Source organism: Pteronotus mesoamericanus, unplaced genomic scaffold, assembly GCF_021234165.1.
Source record: "Pteronotus mesoamericanus isolate MK-2021 breed Mesoamerican mustached bat unplaced genomic scaffold, CSHL_Meso_final contig_26, whole genome shotgun sequence".
In the NCBI taxonomy this organism is placed as follows: Eukaryota; Metazoa; Chordata; class Mammalia; order Chiroptera; family Mormoopidae; genus Pteronotus; species Pteronotus mesoamericanus.
The window spans coordinates 2,232,429-2,252,856 of record NW_026555109.1 but is presented as its reverse complement, the minus strand read 5'-3'; the positions used below and the strand labels follow the sequence as shown (position 1 = coordinate 2,252,856).

Sequence of the window (20,428 nt, the reverse complement as noted above, 5' to 3'; positions counted from 1 at the left end):
AATGAACAAAATAAACCACAGGCATGGAAACATGGAGCCAACTGAAAGTGACCAGAGGGGATGGGAAAGAGGGCAATGGTGGAAAGAAGGGGAAGGGACTAGACAAAGAACATGTATGAGTGACCCATGGACATGGACAAGAGTGTGGGAATTAACTGTAGGAGCCGGGAGGGGGATAGGATGGGTGGAGGAGGGCAAAGGGGGAAAAATTGAGACAACTGTAATAGAATAAACATGATTTAATTTTTTTTAATTTATAAAATAAAAAAACAAATGAAAGGAGAAAAAATGATTTTCTCTTTAGCTTTTGGCATTTTAATTATGATGTGTCTTTGTGTGGTCCCCTTTGGGTCCATCTTGTTTGGGACTCTCTGTGCTGCCTAGAGTTGTATGTCTATTTCCTTCACCAAATCAGGGACGTTTTCTTTTATTATTTTTTCAAAAAGTTTTCCAATTTCTTGCTCTTTCTCTCCTCCTTTTGGCACCCTCATGATGTAAATGTTGGAACGTTTGAGGATGTCCCAGAGGCTCCTTACACTATCCTCGATTTTTTAAAAAAGATTTTATTTATTTATTTTTAAAGAGGGAGAAGGGAAGGAGACAAACATCATTGTTAGAAACAGTTGCCTCTCACTTGTCCCCTACTGAGGACCTGGCCTACAACCCAGGTATGTGCTGTGACTGGGAAGTGAACTGGTGACCTTTCAGTCGCAGGCCAGTGCTGAATCCACTGAGCCACACCAGCCAGGGCTATCCTTGATATTGTGGATTCTTTTCTCCTCCTGTACTGATTGGATGTCTTTTTCTGCCTTATATCATTGATTTAATTCTTGACTTCATCTACTCTGCTGTTAATTCTCTGTAAATTGTTCTTTATTTCAGTTAGTATATCCTTCATTTCTGCCTGCATCTTTTTTATGTTGTTGAAGGACACAATGAGTTCCCTGAGCATCCTTATAACCCGTGTTTTGAACTCTGCACCTGATAGATTGCTTATCTGTGCTTTGTTTAGTTCTTTTCCTGGAGTTTTGATCTTATCTGGAACATTTGGGATGTTTCTTTGTCTCTTCATTTTGGCAGCCTCCTTGTGTTTGTTTCTATGTATTAAGTAGACCTTCTTTGACTCTGTGTCTTGGTAGCGTGGACTATTGCAGTAGGTATCCTGTAGGGTCCAGTGGCACAGCCTCCCTTATCTCCCAAGCTGTGTACTTGAGGTGATCCCTCCATGTGGGCTTAGTACTCCCTTCTTTTGTAGATGAGTCTTGATTGCTATCAGGAAGTTAATGGGAGGGATTTACCCAGTCCAGACAGCTGGTAGGACTCGCTGTGATCCCTGGACAACAACCACTTTCCTCCATGACTTGCGGAAGTGGTTGGGTGGTGCTCATATGGTCTGTAACTGTCCACTGGGTGCACAGGCGCTGGGGGGGGAATTGATGCAGGCCAAGGTCAGCCTCCACCTATGCTCTGTCTGGGGCCCCATGGTGTAAGCTCTAAAGTGATCTGCAGATGGCAGCTGCTACTGCTGGACCTGGGGCCAGTCAGTGAGAGGTAAGGGGACTGAGCTCAGCTGTCGCTTGTTTGAATGGACTTGGAAAAGTCTGAATCCTGTGCCTAGCCCAGCCATTCTTATGGGAAAGCCACTGTTACCAAGGTGGGAGGGTTGCTTTGGCAGGCTTTTAAGTTGGATGGGGTAGACCCTTAGGAAATCATCAGGGCAGGGCTTACTATGTGAGCCATGTTGATGGAGATTCAGATATGGTACCGCTGCACTGTGGCTCTATTTTTGGGGAGGGCTCAGAAAAGGTCTGCAGTTCTGTATGGGTGGAAGCTGTCCCCAGGCTCTTGCCCTGATGCCAGGCACTTCAGTTCCTCCATTTATGCCACTGGTGCCCTTCAAGTTGCTGCCCTCATTCTAGAGCCCAAAAGGAGTGGGTCTGAATAACTCTGTGTGTGGTACAAGGCTCGTTAAGAGGAGAGGCCTGAGAATCTCAGTTTCTTCCTAATCCAGCCCCCACTGGTTATAATTGCCAGAAGTTTTGGGGACTTATCTTCCTGGGACTGGAACCTTGGGCTGGGTGGTCTGGTGTGAGGGTGGGATCCCTTGCTCCTGAGATATCTCTGCATTTTATATTCACTACACATGGGTTTTAGACCACCTGGTCCCATGTCTCCATCCCTCCTCATCTAGATGAATGTGGTTTCTTTAATTCCTTAGTTGTCAGACTTCTATACAGCTCAATTTTCTGATGGTTCTGAGTGATGTTTATCCTATATTTTAGTTGTAATTATGCTGTGGTTGTGCAAGGAGGTGAGCTGCATTTACCTATACCTCTATCTTGACTGGAAATCCAGGAATAGGTACTTTTAAAGTCAGGTTTAGAAGCTCAGGGACGCCAAATGGTCAAGAGAGGCATGGGGGAACTGGAAACAGCACATTAAGACTGAGAGTGGGGATGGCTTTCTCTCTGTTCCTCAAGAGCCCCTTGTGTTTCTGGTCAGCAGTGACTCAATAGATCAGGCAAAATGAAGGACTACAGTATGAGATACTGGATCTTTCTATGGCTCTATGGATGAAGAGATTACTCTAGGGCCCAAGGAAAGGGAGCCTAAACTAGCCCAAATTAAAGCGATCTGGAAGACAAACAACATTTTAAAATATTGGTTCTACTACTCATCAGCTGCTTGACTTTACAACAAAGCACATGAGACTTAGTTTCTGCTTGATGAAGCAGGCCTGGAACTCACTGGAATCCCTCTGTTTTTGCTGCCTGCCCTGGTGGGCCCTAGTCTTGCTCCTCCTGGATCCCGAGGAGAGGAAGTTAAACCACCTCTTTACTTTCCTTTATTCTGGGCACTTTTCCTCTGTCAGAGGTGGTCCAGGGACCCAACATTGGAAAAGCTAAGAGCTGGCCTGACCCAGCTCAGCATTGCATCTGAGTTTGATCATCATGAATGGATTGACCACCCCCACCCCCTGCCGCCACCGGGTGGCTCTCTGGGTGCCAGGAGAGGGTAGGTGAACGATGTCCATTCTTCTTTGAGGAGCAACTATGGTTTATACTCTAACTATAGCCTTTAGTAAGCCCTAGGATATTTGTTTTCAAACTAAAAACTGGAAGAGTGCAATCTTATTATGAAGACTTACTACCAAAAAAAAGAAAAGAGTTTTCATCTGATAGTATCTTACACTTTAAAAAAAATATTTTCGAAGACATTTTCTTACTTGTAGTAGGGAAGGCATGGTTATTTCTGAATAGCAGATACAAACACTGTGGTTCACTATTAATCTTTTTAAAGGAACTTACTAATATGAGAAAGAGAGGATTCGAATCTAAGGCTCTTTATCCCAAATCTCAAACTCTTCCCACTAATCTATATATCCCAAAGTATGGCTGTTAACTGTGGTACCTGTGATGGTTATATAAAAATTTTAATATATATTTGTTCTATATAGAGTATACTATATATTTTAAAATCTTATTTTGATGTCATATATAAAAAAATACCTAATGTATGTAAATAGCTATTTCAGAGATACCATTACTTAAGATGGGGCTGAAAAAAATGATATATAGGTAAGGTGCAGATAAGTAAATATATGAAAACACAATTTTAATAACTGAATTTGGAAACTACTAAAATATAACATGCTTCTACCCTGAGTTTCCATTTGAAAGCTCTTATTGTAATTATTTTGATATAAAAGATACCAAAGGACATTTTCAGTGAGGGAAAACCTCATATTAAATGTATGAATGACATTTTAGGTCCTGAAAAAGAAAACCCAAAACATTTATGGGAAGGATGAAAGACTGTGACATTTCATCCTTATATATGTTTTTGAATATCAGTACCCTTTGTTTTATGAATAAACATCTTTTAAAATTGTCATTAAAAGAGTAAAATAGTATTGAAGACTTAGGACGTAGAGAACATTTTTTAACACTTTAGATTGTAGTGGTAATTTGATAGGTATTTTAATAATGTTCTGAATTAAAATTCAATACCATTTACATCTATGGCCAGAGACTTTATAGATACCAATGTGTCTCTATGTGCCATTCCTAAAAGTTTGACTGAAGTCCTTCAACATGGACAACAACTCACCTTGGGCTAATCTCTCATTACTACTAGCACTGTAATTCTGACAGATGACATTTCATGGCTTCTGATGGGGAAGCCTTTTAAATAAATCATGAAACAGTTGGAATATCTGAAGGGAGTTAGTTTCATACTGATTGGGGAATGCAATGACAAATCGGGCCTGTTGAACTGTTCGGGAAGGTCCTTTCAGTCCCTGCCTCAGAGCACAGCCTCAGAGCGGGTATGAGATGTGAGGGATCCTGCTTCCTATGCAGGCTATTGGATTCGTATTCCAAGTTCTGAAAGGTAGAAAAGTCTGAAGAAGCTCCTTATTTATCCCTATCACCCTTTTCCCCTTGCAGCTCTCTGGCTTTAAAAGGAGGACAGAACCATCCATGGAGAATGGAATGGAATGCCCTGTATGGGTCCAGCAAAGTTCCACCTGTCAGATCAGTACTGGCCTGAGTGGCCATCAGGGATGACCTGGCCAAGCAGCCCCTCTGACTTTCCAACAAAGCAAAATAGGCAACTCTCCAGGATGGGCACATTTTGAGGTGGTATTTAGTAGCTGCAGCATGAGACAAAGATACATGGAGAGAAAGGGACTTGCTTCCCTGGGTTCTCCCATCTGAGGCACCTTGATGCAGCAGTTAGGAAACTGGGCTTTTGGGTCAGCTATACCTGAATTTGAATCCAGGCTCTTCCTTTTGTTGTGTGTGATCCACAGCAAATGATGTTACTTTTTTGAGCCTCAGTTGCTTCATCTGTACAATAGGGTTGAAAATACCTCCCTTGTAGAGTTATTGTGAGCATTAAATAAAAACATGTATGCAGTGGCCTGTCACAAACAGGCTCTCAGTACATGGAAACTGCAGCTACTACCACCACTGTCATTACTGTCACCACTGCTGTGACCATGTCCTTGCTGAGGCTGACACTACCACCACCGACGCTATCATCTCTACCTGATTGTTGTTACCACCACCACAATCACTGCTACACTATTCCTGCAATTACAGCTACTGCTATTGTTAGCGAGAGATGATTTAATGCCATTTATCACAGAAAGGCCTAGTGAGAGACAGAATGTTTGAGTCATAACAGGATTTTGATTTCAGAGTAGCTTTAAGGGTTCTGAGAGACATCTTTGTTCTTGAAGATGCAATGAGGAGAGGCCAACTCATGCCTAAAGCTTTCTATCCCCTCTAAACTCTTTTTGAAGATTGTATGTATGTATGTATGTATGTATGTATGCCTGTATTTATTTGAGAGAGGGAAAGGATGAATAGAGGGAGACAAACATTGATGTGTGAGAGAAACATCAATTGGCTTCCTCTTCTTCATCCCCAACTGGGGACCTGGTCCGCAACCCAGGCATGTGCCTTGACTGGGAATTGCCCCAGCAATCTTTCTGTTTGCAGGTTGGCACTCAACCTCTAAGCCATACCAGCCAGGGCTAATCTCTTTTCTTAAAAAGAATTTATTGATTGATTTTAGAGAGAGACAAAGTAGGGGGAGGTGGGGAGGAAAGAGAGAGAGAAACGTGGGTTTGTTGTTCCACTTATTTATTCATTTATTGGATTATTCTTATATGTGACCTGACCAAGAATTGAACTCACAACCTTGGTGTATTAGGTCAATGCTATAACCAACTGAGCTACCCAGCTAGGGCCCCTCCAAACTCTTATAAATCAGACTGATTCGTCCTGTTAAGAAGCTAGACTCTGGACTTGGAGGTCCTATATATTTGACACAGCATCAGTATTTGAAAACAATGTACTTAATAGAGTTTTAAAATTTAGAATATCAGCTGGAGGAGCTACTAATCAAATGCAAGTGGTCTGAAATTGGGAGCATCACTTTTGCTGGAGGAGGTAATGGAAGGAAGGACAGACAGGATAAGGAAGTCCTAGTAAAGATAAAAGCTCGATTGGTTTGTAAAAAAGGAGGAAATTCCTTGGATTGTGGCTATTGAGTAGATGTAAAATCAGTAGACATCATTAACATTTTGCTTTTTAAAAAGGAATGATTTAGCTTTAACTCTACACAGAAAACAGAAACAGTACTGTACATTAGTTAAGATTACTTTGGGGCTTTGCCAACAGTTTTAGGTAGTGGGAGGGGAAAAAAAAGAAGCAGTAGAAGGTTTGCAAAATGAATTTGGCAAGGCAGGTGAAGGTGGATGAACAGTAGGAAGGAGAGTTGAGGTGAATGTTTGGGTCAATTATCTTAATATGTGACCAGTCCAGAGTCATCTACTGCCCAGAGGGAGGATCTCAGTGGGCCAGAGCCATCCTTACTTCAGAAATGGATAAGGAAGACCAAACATGCCTTCTATTTTTAAAATTCTTCTCAAGGGTCAAGGAATGTAGCAGCAAGATTTATCTTTAAATTTTTTCAGGCAGAGTGATCAGACAAAAATAGACAAGTCTTTGTTTTAAATATCTTTTGATAAAGAAATCTGGAAAAATCAAGCCAAGTTCGCCATGTAGAAACCTACCTACTGAGGTGAAACAATTGGATTTATAAGCATGTTGCAAAATCTAAAGGAGTTCCCATATTTGCTAGCAAATTAGACATTGTGCTTAATTCTCTGTTTTTTTTTTTTATAGGTTTACTGAGGTATAATTCACATACTATAAAATTTACCCATTGTTAAGTGTGTATAATTCATTGATTTTTAGTCATTATCTAGAGTTTTGAAACTATCACCTCCCTTCCAGATTGTTTTTTTGAATGTAGAAATCTTGTCTGCAAATATTTTTAACACTGAGATAAATGTGTAAATATTTTTATTTAATTTAGAATATTTCATGTCAAATTTAAGCTGGTATTGCCTATGAGAAAAGCACAGAATGAAGGCCATTTTTAGCAGCTTGCAGCTAAGACCAATAATGTTAACTTCTATTTTATATACTCTAGACTTATTCTTTCTTGGGAAAACACATATAAATGGACAAATATTAACTAGAAGCCACTTTAAAGGATTTACTAATATATAACTAACTGACAACGATAACTGATGGAATAAGTGGTGAAATTTTTTTCTTTCCATTTTTCTAGAAGGAAGCAAAAGGTCAGCATCATATATACTGATTAAAGCTACAATGATCCCTGGCTGGGAGGATCATTTGGTTAGAGTTTCATCCCTATATGCCAAAGTTGTGGGTTCGATCCCCAGTCAGTGCACATACAAGAATCAACCAAGGAATGCATCAATAAGTGGAACAACAAATTGATGTTTCTCTCTAATTAATAAATAAAAGTACAACAAATAATTTTTAACACTGAAATTTAGAAACCAGTTAGCTAAATAGTATTTACTAACTCTACATCATGTTCCTATTTTGTCCAGGATGCTGCAGGGAGGTAAGTTACAGGAGAGAGAATTCTTTGCTCTCTAGGGTAGTGGTAAGAAATACCCCCATTTTTTTTCATTGAAGTCCACTAACCAAAAATGGAAAAAAAAGAATTGAATTATAGAAAATATTTATATATTTTAATAAAATAAAATTTCATGTATCTGCCTTTAATACAAAAAAAGAATTTAAAAATTCTTTAATAAATACAACAAAAATTAAAAGAATGCTCTGATTTTCTATATTAAAATCACTTAAAGGAGAGAAGGCAAGGGATGGTGGTGGGGTATAGAGATGATGTCTTGAGAAAGAAAAATATTAAGAAAAAGAAGAAACAAGAATTCTTGGAGCAGAAGACAAGGGAGGAACAGGAGACATACACAGAAATACACATAGAGAGCCATACATACTAAGAGGGAAATACTGTAAAGTGAAGAGAAAGATGTCCAAGGAATAAAACCATCCTTTCAGGGACCTTATTCAGATCTTGCTATTAAAGACTTTGAAAGCCATGGCATGTTTTTGAAACCACAGATGTAACTGAGAATGTGACTTTGGGAACGTGTCCTTTGAGGAAGATGGAACTGAGGTCAGGACTAGCTAGATACTGCCTCTTTGCCAAAGGATCCTAGTCTGCCTTGGGAGACTGAAGGAATGATGACTAATAAAAGAGAATGGGGTTTGCAGTGATCAGAGCTAAGAAGTCTTTCTGGGGGTAGAGCGGGTAGAGAAGTACAGGACAGAACTGTGAGGGAGGGGGCGATGGGTAAAATAGTGGCTGGGAAGGCACACAGATACTGCATTCTTTCTTGCCTCATCAGTTTCTGCTCATGCTCCCCCCCACCAAGGAAAAGTGTAAGACTAAGAAAAAGATGCTAATCTGAACTAACCAAATTCACATTTTATTTGTGACCAACTACTTTTAAGGTTCTATCTAGTTTTGGTTATTAACGTGGGATTCTCTGTGACCAAAGTGAAACTGCATTTATGTTATGTTCATATCTGTATAAAGTGAGCCCAGAATTTTGGTTGGGACTCTATTATCACCTTGGCTGTGAATGACCTCAAGCAACTTCCAAATTCTTGTTGGGTCTTGGTGTATTAAGCTGCAAACTGAAGGGACCTGACTAGAAAATTTCTGAGATATCCAACTAAAAGGTCTACTCTTTTTAATTGAAGCTGAGCAAAAAAAAAAAAAAAAAAAAAAAAAATCCTCAAAAATTTAAACATGAAAAAATTATTTTTCTTAAAATATACTTAATGTTATTTGAAAAAATAAATTAAAATAAAAATTAAAAAAAGAATGTTATAAATTAAGGATGGAGCAAACAACTTTAAAACTCATCAGATTTAACCTACATACAAAAATCTCTTATCCTCTAATACTAAACCAGCCACTTGCCACTAAAACTATGTGAAATAGACTATGATCAGCACTAGAGTTGTATCACTTTGTTGTAAATGTTTAGAAATCTGCAATTTGTTGTTAATCAAATCAACCTTAAGGTCATCATTGGTAGATTCTCAGCTTTTCTAAGAATTTGACTTTTTAAAATAAAAATTATGGCATATATTAGTAGTTCTAAAAATATTAAAGAAACAGGAAAATAAACGGAGAAATGTAATGAATAAGAATCTCAAAAGTACAGTTATGTTCCTTCATCTTCTTTTTTTTTTTGTTAACTAGAAATTATTCCATTAGATATTAGTATTCCTTCTTACAAATAAAGGGGAGAAAGGCTGTGGGTGGTTGGAAGCATGGGTGTAGGAAGATACATTATTGTCTGTTAGTGGAATCAACCCTTTCTGTTGACAAAGACAACAACCAAATCTGTAGATGGTTTATTTGATCTGCGTGAAAGGCTGGCAGTGGGATTTCTGGCACTTGAATAAGCAGAAACAATATTTTTGGCTAGAGAGACCTCTGAGTTCTCTCAGGGAGCCTTTTAGAAGTCCCCTTGGATCAAACAGTATTTCTTTCATAAAGCTCTGCATTTAGAAACACAAATGAAAGGTGTGTGAGCTGCAATGAGATAACCTATGAAAATAATTTGCTCTCAATATTGGGGTGTGTGTGTGGGGGGTATTCTTTGCAATTTTCTAGATGAAAAACTTACATGAGGGAAAAAAACTTTTTTTTCTTTCTTTATTAAGATATAAATTCCTAATTTACATTCCAGTACAGGATTTGCTTATGAATACAAACAATTTGCAGCATTGCTCGTTCTAGTGAAATTAGAATGTTTCAGTTATGTGTATTATTTACAGTCGTTATATCAAGTTAGTGACCTTGTTTTTAACCTTTATAGTTGTTAACTGAACCTAGATTTTAAAGATTAACACTTGCCCTTCCTTGTTTTTTAGTCAGCTTGTGAAGCTGTAACAAACAAAAAATCTTGAAAAAGTTAAACGAAATCTTTCTGAAACAAAATAAAGCACACAAGGCAATGATATCAATAAACCAGAATGCTTGGAAAACTGAAAAATGAAGCAAAGCCATATTTGCAGGCAGACACTGCAGATATATGAATATTATAGCAAAGTACCTTTAAAAATCGGTCACATGTAGTATATTTTGTTATTCTTTCACATCTTCCTGTTAGAGCCTCCATTTGGAAAGAAATAGTAAATTCTTATATTAAGATTTCTTGGGATTATCAATCATTTTTGAAAAGCAACTGTTTCCTTTAGCTATCATTTTTGCCCAAGAAGTATGAATATGGAAAAAGAAAAAATTGAGCACTGAATTTATAATATAGACATGAAAAAATATACAGTATCATACAAATATGAATGTATGTATATGTATTTATTTATAAACAAATTATAATTTCCACTAATATCAACTAATATCAACTAATTATTTGCTTGAGATATTTTCATTTCACTGATCCAATTTTCATACTACATACACTTCTTAGTTAATAAACTATTAACAATATACACAGATGTACACTTGAAACCTGTATGATCCTATTAAACAATGTCACCCCAATACATTTAATAAAAATTTTAAAAACTGTTAAAATTATATTTTTAAATAGACAATATAAAATTCAGCTAATGGAAAATTTTCAAATATTATTGGAATCAACACTATTATGAAAAAATGATATAAAAATAAAATTAACTTTCAAGAAAATCCTTTATAAATTTAAAACAAGTTACATGGTAGTGACTTATCCTGGCTAAAATATTTAATCAAATAATTTGAAGCTAAAATAATTAATGACATGTAGCTTGCATTTCAAAATGTATTTTTCTGAGAGGATGGAAGAAAGAATCAAATTTGATTAATATTGTGGGTATATACCTACAACCGATGTCAGCTACTTAGAAATATTTTAGTTTATCGGAATTAAAATAGGAACAGAGAGTATGTGGAATGTTTAGACATTTTTCAACAGGTTTAACAGGAGAAGATGACCTCAGTCCTTAATGTCAACTTATAGCCTAGTTATTAGTGGGGACTATTTTACCAGGCAAAATTCTTAAAGGAGTCATAAGTATCATTATCTGCGAAACAGTGACAGGTTATACGAGCAGATTATGATGATTTAATGTAAAGTGTTGTCATCTGACATTAGGATAAGGGCATCAAACTTTCTTTCCTTAGGACTTCTAATTAAAATAAAACAAAAAATTCATATGATACCAAAGACTGAACCCTAATAATTTATCGTCTCATAATCTAAGTATTCCCATGAATATTGTTATTGGGAGAGAAAAGGAAAAAAGGTAGAACTTTTATTTTTGAATAATAATTATTAAAGCTATATTACAATAATAATTATTATTACAATAGAAAACAAATTACCCAGCATTAACTGTACACTTCAGCTAAAAATTTGGCCTTAGGGAAGAATATAATTTAAGATGGGAGCAAGAAGTAGGAAAAGTAAAAATATGTAATTTTCCCTTCTTGGGTCATTTCTATTCTAAAACATTTCTCCAATGAAATTTTTCATCAGAGGGGAAAAAAGTCTTTTAGAAATTTGTGTCTCACTGGGACACAAACCATCAGCTTTTTATCACTGAGAGAGTCATCTGTGCTTTGGACAAAGTGACCGAGGGTGTATGTTTTCATCACTGATTCACATTTGAAAAAAAACAGATTAGATGTTTGTTGGAAGCAATACTTCATACAACTGAGCAACCTATTTATACTAAATCTTTACAAACAGAACCCACATTATTTAAACCCCAAGACCTCTCAAGACCCAGAGTCACCTACCTGCAGACCCAATTTTTATGACCAGCCAATTTATTGGCAAAGTGAAAGCAACATGCAAACTGGATAAAATAACCATATGTCCCCACTGGAAGCCCCATTATTTGAATCATTTAAACCTTGCTGGACAAAGCACGAGGAAAGGAAACAAACCTACACAAATGGGGCAGGGAAGAAATGACCTAATAGTTAGTAGCCTCCCTTCTGCTCTAATTTCTATGGTTTGGTGTTAAGAAAAGCTGCCACACCGTTGTGAAAGCTTATGCTCTATCAAGAGGGCATTTCTTATTTTAAAAAAATACTTCATAATTTAACATTTAAGTTGCCATCATCAAAAGGCAAGGATACTCTGAAACGATTTTCCCTGGGAATAACACTTTCAAGATACAATGAAAAACTATTGTTATTTTCTTCATTCAAGAACTTAAAATGACAATTAAAGAGTGTGCTTCTAGTTTGGATTTTATTTGCTGGCTACTGAAATTTGGGGTAACCTCTCCCATACCCCTAGCTGCTTACAAATGCCAAGTGGCACCATTTGATGTTATCCAATATGAAACCCAGTGTAACACAAGGGCTGGCCCAGACTGGAACGCTGCTCCGTCTGCCGTTTTGATGGTCCATATCCTTCCTCAATTGATTATTTCACTACGAAGTATTTATCACATTCATGTCCACAGCTGGCATAAGGTACACACAGAGGTGTAGAACATTTAGGGAGTGTGTGTGCAGGCAAGCATGGGACAGAGTAGAGTGGATGGAGTTATTTGCACATATGAGTGAAACAGCACATGGCTCTTCTCTCTAGGTAAATATCTACGTTTGAGAATCTGGATTTTGGGGTCAAGATATAGAAGTGAACATAAAATACAATGTGAAGTTAAAAATATTTTTCAATGCACTGCATGTTTTTCTGTTCACTACTGATATGAAATGAAAGGATGCTATTCAAATGGGACGTTTCCAATACTACAGATTCTGCCTTTTGATTTTAAGTGCAAGTTTGTACAAAGATGATCTTGTATGTGTGTGAGGGTAAGCATGCATGCCTGCTTGGAATTGAAGGCAGGTATTCACAGTGAGAGGGCAGAAGTGACTCATTTAATGTTATTACTTACCTTCCCAAGACCTGGGATTTTCAGGTGTTTTTACTGCCAGTGAAAAATGCAAGTGATACTTGTCACATTGATGTCACTGGTTCACCACTGAAAATGAGTTTTGTCTTTTTTTTTTTTTGGTAAGGAGGACTGTTTAACCTTTAGAACCTTAAAAATGTTTGAACATTCTTTCTCTCCTAAGTACTTCTGCCTGGTTGGTATCAAAATCACACTCCTTATGTAAGCGACAAGGCTGAATTTAGATATTACCTCTAGGACAGATTTATAAATGCAACTTTCCCCCATTCTCTTAAAAAGAGGCACATGGTATTATTGCAAATAACCTTTAAGATAATTAACTGACAATGCTGCAACTAGCATAAAATCTTCCTTCAGGCGACACCTAATTTAAGTGTTACTGGCACAAAGTGGAGACAGATTGCGCATCACCACTGCAATATTTACATAGCAGAAACCCACAGAGCAGGAAACGCGAGGCTCAATGATGCACTAAATTAGGAACAACCGTACTCCAGTGTTAATTTGCTTTCCATTCTATCCAAATCTCAGGTCCAGAAATTGGTACAAGCACATATACAATCTTCCACTCTTAAATGACTAAACTGGAGGAGATTTTTGCACTTTCCCCTTCCAATACTAAAATAACTTGAAATTTATTTCTTCTCTCCACAAGAACCATTTAATCAAACTGTGTTTATTTCATTACAACTTGCTCTCGCTTTGATCTAAAATTATTTTTCATAAATGCTGTATCAGAGTCTATAGAGAAAAACTAAACAGACTTCTTTTTTTCTTAAATGCTGCCAATATAATTTATGAAAAGAATAAAATGAGAGACTTGAGATCCAGTTGGTAAAATATTTAGGAACGTGGAAGGGCAAATTTACATTAGGCGAATTTCTCACTGATGAATACTATCCCCCCAATACAAACCTTCCCCACCAGAATATGAATTTAAAAAAAAATCATTTAATGTTTTTTCATTCTTCCCCACGGTATTTTATAAATAACAGTTTCATCCAGGGCATTAATAAAACGTTTACCTTTCCCAGTTGTTGATGTTCTTTAAAGGCAGCGATCAGTTCCTCAGCCCATTTAATTTTTTCAGGGGAAGGAGAAAACTGCTCCTGAACAACTGCAATTTGTTTAGGGTGTATCACCTGCTTACCTACGAGAAGATTAATAACACCAGAAACACAAATCAACAAATAAAATGTCTCAATCACACTAGGCTTCTGAATGCCTTAAGACTGTATGCAAAATAACTCGATATTTTACAACATTTTAAAAAGAAAATAACGGCAGTTGGGCAGGCTTTTCCAGAATACCATGTAAGAACAAACATGACAATGGGAGTAATTGTGTTTCCCATCCTACAGAAATGACACCTTGGTGCAGACAGTCGCTCATGTTGAGTTACAGGTGGATTGACTAAGCGGCTTGTTGAATAACTGCTTTGGCTGTAACTTTAAAGGATAATGTCTGCAAATTAGAGTGATTATTTTGAAATAAAGCAGAAAAAATTACATGTCAATTCTTTCAAATTTTATAAATTGTCTTTGGCTTATTTTATACTGTTATCCTGCCTTCCATGATTTCTTTTAAAGTAGTCTGTTGGCTTTGAAGTAATCTGTTGGTAATAAAGCTTACAGAAGCAGCTATTACAACTATATTAATATAAAATAGTGTCTCACAATAATAATTTTTCTTTTTTTAGATATAGTATGTCATTTCTAACCACTGATAGAAATTTAGATTTCAGTGAAAATATTTTATCCAGTATAGTAAAATAGAGGGCAGATTTGAACACTGTGGTCTCTAAATTACTCCAATTAAAAATGTTTAAATAAAAATTACAGTTTATGCAAAGACATAACCAGATTTTTCATTTTTTTCTTATAGAATGAAGATCGGATATTTCCCTCTTATATAGATATTTAGATACCCAAGATGAAATCTTATCTCTGAAGTAATAGTTTTAAAAAAGCTTTATGCTTCTTCCTGAAGTTTAATTATCTTAAATAAAAACTATATGAAGTATCACAGGAGTCTATGAAATCACACAGTCATTTTAAAAAACAGTTTAACAATCAGGGAAGAATGGAATCTAATCAGGTCATTAATAAAATGAAACATGATTTTAATGTTATAATAGTATTGAAGTTATATTTTATTACATAATAAAATTATGGATATATTTAGTTCTTTAAAAATGAATGCACATTTAATGATAATTTATTCTGCTAAATATATTTGTTGGCATATCAATTTGCTTTGCTTCTGAAGTAGTTGTTTTAACATTTAGCCAGTAGAAATTATATCCCCGATATTTTAAAAAAGGTCAATTCCTGTTACAGCCATTATTCTATCAAACAGAGAAAAGAACAATGTTTGTTAAAAAAATTGTTTTAGTATTTCATGGAAAAGAGTTTAAGTGAATAAATACAGTGATGTCTTTTCTTATGGTGGCATACTTAAAACATCCTCATTTTGCTATTTCATTTTTAATCTGTCAGCATACTAATAAAACAGTATATACATAAAGGCGCTATATACATAAAGGTGCTTTAAATTATTTGATGAATAATTTCTGGGAACAAAAAACATCAGTGATAACAAATGAGAGCTTTATTCAATAGTAGGTGCTGAAATTATATTTACGTAATCTAATAGTTGTTACAGTATTATTAATAAGGGATGTCAGTTCTGGTAGTCATTTTGTACTGTTGGTCATGAATTTTATAATGTATGTACATAATTTACAATGATGTGTAAAAAGCCAGATTTCATGATAACTTCTTGGTACAGATCCTGTAATTTGAGGAGCAAAACATAAACTATTTAAAATACAATAAAACTACTGATGGCTTGCAAGTGCCTATATTTTGGTAATGAGGCTAATTTTAAGATACGTATTAGGTTTTAGAAATTTATGAACATCCACATATAAGTTATCTTTTGTTGAACCTTACATACCCCAACAATTGAACATCAGACTTTAATGCCATGTGGAAGCGAAGCAACTATTTTGTACAGAAGAGTTGTTATTGACAAGTTACTGAGAGGGTGCAAAATTGGAAGACATTAAAATTTATGACCATGAAATCCTTTTTACAGTACCACTTGATATATCATGCTTTAAATCAATACCTGTCAAGTCTTTTAGGTACTGTATGATGGTGTCATTTTTGTCTTCTACAAAAGACTGCAAAAAAGGAGAAAACCTATAGAGTTTCATATTTATAATCTTTCTTCTCAGCATGTAATACTAGAGTAACTGTGATGACTAGGCCGGCTGTTAAAGCTTTATTTCAATATTTATTTTTGCTTCATTTTTATAAAAATAATTCCTAAAGTTAATAGCTATATATACAGCCAATGCAGTGATTTAAAATCTATCTACATGGATTGTGGCTCTGTGAAACAATGACTATGGAAAAAATCTATAACCCACTGTTCCACGCATGGTTAACTTTTAAAAAACTACAACTCATTAAAATTATACATAATTTTTAAAAGTACAAAAAATCCTTATAACGTAGACTGTTTCTTATTAGTGTTATGGATAACACAATACTTTCATTGGATTTTAAAACTTTCAACCACCTGCTTCAGATAAGATGTATTTATTTCCTCCTTTCCCTCCTTCCTTCCTTTCCTCCTCCCTCCCTCCCTCCCAGCCTTCTTCCTTCCCTTCCTTCTTTCCTTCCTCTCTTTCCTTCTTGTGCAAAGCCCAAGGCATGGCATTTAAATGACAAATAATTAGGACAACAGATCATGAGTGTCCTAAAATACTTACTAAATCATTTGTTGTTTAAAAATACTACAAATAATCTCATATCTTATCAGATTAATTACCTTTTATTGGCATGGAGAAATATAATTGGGACAAAAAGAAGACCTTCTTGCTAAAAATTGCAAGATGGCTATAAAGTGTAGCTCTCTATTTTACTGACTTGTTCAGTGAATATATAACGGGCACTGTGCCCTCTGTACTTCCCCTTCCCCCCTTCCATTTTTTGGGTGATTTAATACTCCCTGTTGTTGAGAAACAATAGTGCCAAGCCCATAAGCTCCTCACGCCGAGTTGGGCACAGTCTAGAAATTTAAATCTGATTTGAAATAACTTGCCTTCTATGATTGAATTAGTGACCAATTTAATTCAGTCCTGTATCTTGGAGAAACTCTCAAACTCCTTTATAAGTTCTGGAGCAAGCAATTTACCCCAGAGCAAACTGAGGGCACCCAGATTATACTAAATGATGGCAGCAGAGGTCTGCATCAATTCAGTTTTTTCTATTTTTTTATTGTGTTAGTGCTCATTTCATAGCAACATCTGGTTGCTTAGCAGACAATGCTACACAGTTTAGACCAGCAACATCGGGGTCTGTTAGAGAGATTTCATGGAGTTTTTCTCCAACTTTTCCATTTGGACCACATCCTAAACAGTTGTTAGAAAAAGGCAGTGACTCTTTCTTTCTTAATCACTATTAAATGTAGGGAGGATCTATTAATAGTTCAGATGATTAAAAAAAATTTAATCTACTATAAGAGATTGCATTTATTTATTTATTAAACCAATTTGGTGGGGGGAGGTGTCACATTTTAACTCTTTATGTTAAAAACACAAAATCAAATGTCGGAGCTTTATTTAATTCTAGTAAAGCACTTAAATTGTTTCCTAAGCCTTTCAGTTTTATTTTGGGTTAAATCATCATCCATTAAGATACCTTTTAAATTTAAAGTCACCTTATTAAATGTTTCTTTAGTAACCCCTAACTGGACACTTTTCAAAAATATTTACCAAAGGGATAACATGGATGCTTGTCTCTTTTCCCTATTATTTGGGTATATTTCTGATCATGATATTCTTAGAACTTGCAGTAGAAGAGCAAAAAGAATAAAAGATTTTATAGTATTTTTTTTAACCATGGTTGCACTTGTGTGTATGCAATTGCAGACAAGTGTTTGGGTATAGAATCCTATTGTGGTTTCTCAAAAAATAGTTTTCTGTTGCAAAAACACAATTTTCAGTTGCTCCCTGGGCTCCTGGAGACCTGAGTGATCAGGCACACCAATCAACAGATACCCACCTGCGCTCCAGGACTAGATTGCGAGGGACTGCTGATCTCAGTGCCCACCAATGCCTGTAGGTATTGTGAGGTGCACAGACACTTACTGGGAGGTGGGAAAGAAAAAAGGGGGGCTTTGAAGAGAAAGAAGAATAAAAACCTAGTAATAGGTGAAAAAATTTTTAAAAAATCACCAGGTTTTATTTTTCAGAAATGAATTAACATTTTGACTACTGAAGAAATTTTTCTTTGACCCATCAACCCAAACTCTTAAGGAAGTTCACCCCAAAATACTTCTTTTTCTGTTTTTTTGTTTTGTTTTTTAGAGCGAGAGAGAAAGACATCTATCTGTTCTTCCACTTACTCATGCATTCATTGATTGATTCCTGTATGTGCCCTGACTGGGGATCAAACCTACAACCTTGGTGCATTGGGATGATGGTCCAACTAACTGAGCCACTTGGCCAGGGCCACCCCAAAACACTTTCATAACAGCCTCATCCCTTGCCTTGTGTCAGCAAAAACTTCAACAAAATACTTAAGAGGACAGAAAAAAAAAAAAGGTCACTAATATAAAGAGAAAATAAAATGAGTGATCTGTTTGCTGATTGGCAGAACCAAAGAAAAACCTGATGCCCTGGGTGGCTTTTTCACGTTTCAAACAGTGGAACAGGTATGTGGAATATCTGGCTATATTAAGAACATTAATTTCTGGTTAAATTTCTATTCTGGAATGTTCACAAAACTAGACATTGCTTTCTAAGATACCATCAAGAATCGTACCAGTAAATCCCATTGAAGCTCCTTCTCTGGACTGCCTGAGAAGCCCCTCTTCATCTTGAAAGTCGATGTATACCAGGTCTATGGCCTGTAGACCAAAGGCCTTCGCTACAACAACAATCTTTTGTCGAGCATAGAGAATATCTTGGGTTTCTTTACTACTTGTTGCACCTGAAAATGGGATGTTGACAGAAAAAGGAGACATTAACTTTGGAAACTGAACCCATACATCTCTTACAAAAACTCAGTTTGTAAAGACACCTATGTTCTCCTGGGAATTGCCCCCCAGCAAAATGATGATTCAAGTATGAAAAAGGAGAGAAGTATGTGGAGGCAGAGTTAAATCTCATGTGTCACATTTGCAAGGCATCTTTCAGTATAATTTCTTGTGTGTCTGTCAAGAAAAGGCCCCTCCCCATCTCAGGAGCTAGAATCATGAATGATTTGCTAGGTCACAAATGACTCCTGGTATATTTTTTTCCTTCTTGCCATTACTTGGAAAGTGCCAGTCTAAAGGTAGCACTACAAAAAGGTGGCCAAACAGCTGTTCAAGGAAATGGTTAACTTCTCTCACTGAGCCCAGAATTTCATGTGCTGTGGTTGCTCTGTTATAACTGAGGTTCAGAGCCAAATACTGCAGCTTCAGGTTTTAGATGGAGAACTTAGGGAAACAGAAGGCAGAAAGTGTCCACTAAACCATCGCCAACTCACTCTCTTGGAAGGACTGATATTAAAATAATTCCTTTTTTTTTTCACCTTGGGAGTGGGAGGGAGTGTCTGATTATATTTGCTCAGGGAAAGCTTCTGTCTTCAGGCCACTGGGACTGTGGTTCTGAAATACTTGTGGCCTTGGCCTCTTTTCTAGATGCACTCACCGTCTCTGGTTATACATACACTCAGACCAGTCATTGTGCCCAAGAGATAAGGAAAATCAGTGAAAACAAGCATACTATCTCAATAAATATTTAACAATAAGTGTTCTGAAATATACTTTTAGGAGGAACTGAAAGTCTATTTTAAATAATATTTACATACTACATTTCATATAGAAAATTATTATTAAAGCAAATGTGAAATTGCTTTAAGTTTGTGTTAGGAGCCTCGATAGCCTTTAAGCTGATGTGAAAACAAAATATTTAAGCAGTAGAAAGGCTTCACATAATACTTATTATGAACAAAGTAGATGCCATATATTCTTGAACATGACTGAGGCTGCAACAGGCTTTTTATTTGTTATTTTATAAATGAATAGAAATAATAATGTGTTCTAAAAGGAAGAGAACTATGAAGTATCCTAAATTATCAGGAACTATTGCCCATTCAGTTGAGAAACCATTGTAACGGTTGGCAAATATATATTGTCATGTAAATGCACGTTTGTGAAGGGGCAAAGAAAAATATATACACATATACACAGAAAGAATGAGAAAGAGAGAGAAAGAGATAGAGACGAGTCTTTGACACCTATGCTGGCTCGAAAGTCTTCTCCTCCAAAAACCACAGCATCTAGGAAAAGACCCACTTGAGGCCCAGTCTTTACTGCTTCTTCACACACTGCCTGTAAAAAAGAGCAGAACAGAACAAATTTCACAGTAATGCACAAATGAAACAGCATGGTATACATTTCAGTAACAGGAAGATCCAACTCATAATAGAACACAGTTTAGCTGAAAGCAGTCCTAAAAATGCAGCCCAAATTTACCCCTTTTGAAAGGTATTTAATAGTGTCCAAGATAAGTATGTTGTATACAGTGGCTTTGCTTAAATGGATTTTACTGATAC

General features: G+C 36.2%; 1 protein-coding gene across 8 annotated transcripts in view; it reads right to left on the bottom strand.

The window, feature by feature from the left end:
• Window positions 1–20,428, bottom strand: part of CLYBL (citramalyl-CoA lyase) — a 339,893-nt gene that overhangs the window by 30,709 nt on the left and 288,756 nt on the right. For all 8 annotated transcript variants that reach the window (XM_054574338.1, XM_054574334.1, XM_054574340.1 and 5 more), the window contains 3 exons: window positions 20,111–20,204; window positions 18,650–18,817; window positions 13,838–13,962 (listed from right to left, as the gene is read on the bottom strand). In XM_054574338.1, coding sequence (XP_054430313.1) covers window positions 13,838–13,962; window positions 18,650–18,817; window positions 20,111–20,204 — 387 coding nt within the window. The remainder of the gene's footprint in view (window positions 1–13,837; window positions 13,963–18,649; window positions 18,818–20,110; window positions 20,205–20,428) is intronic.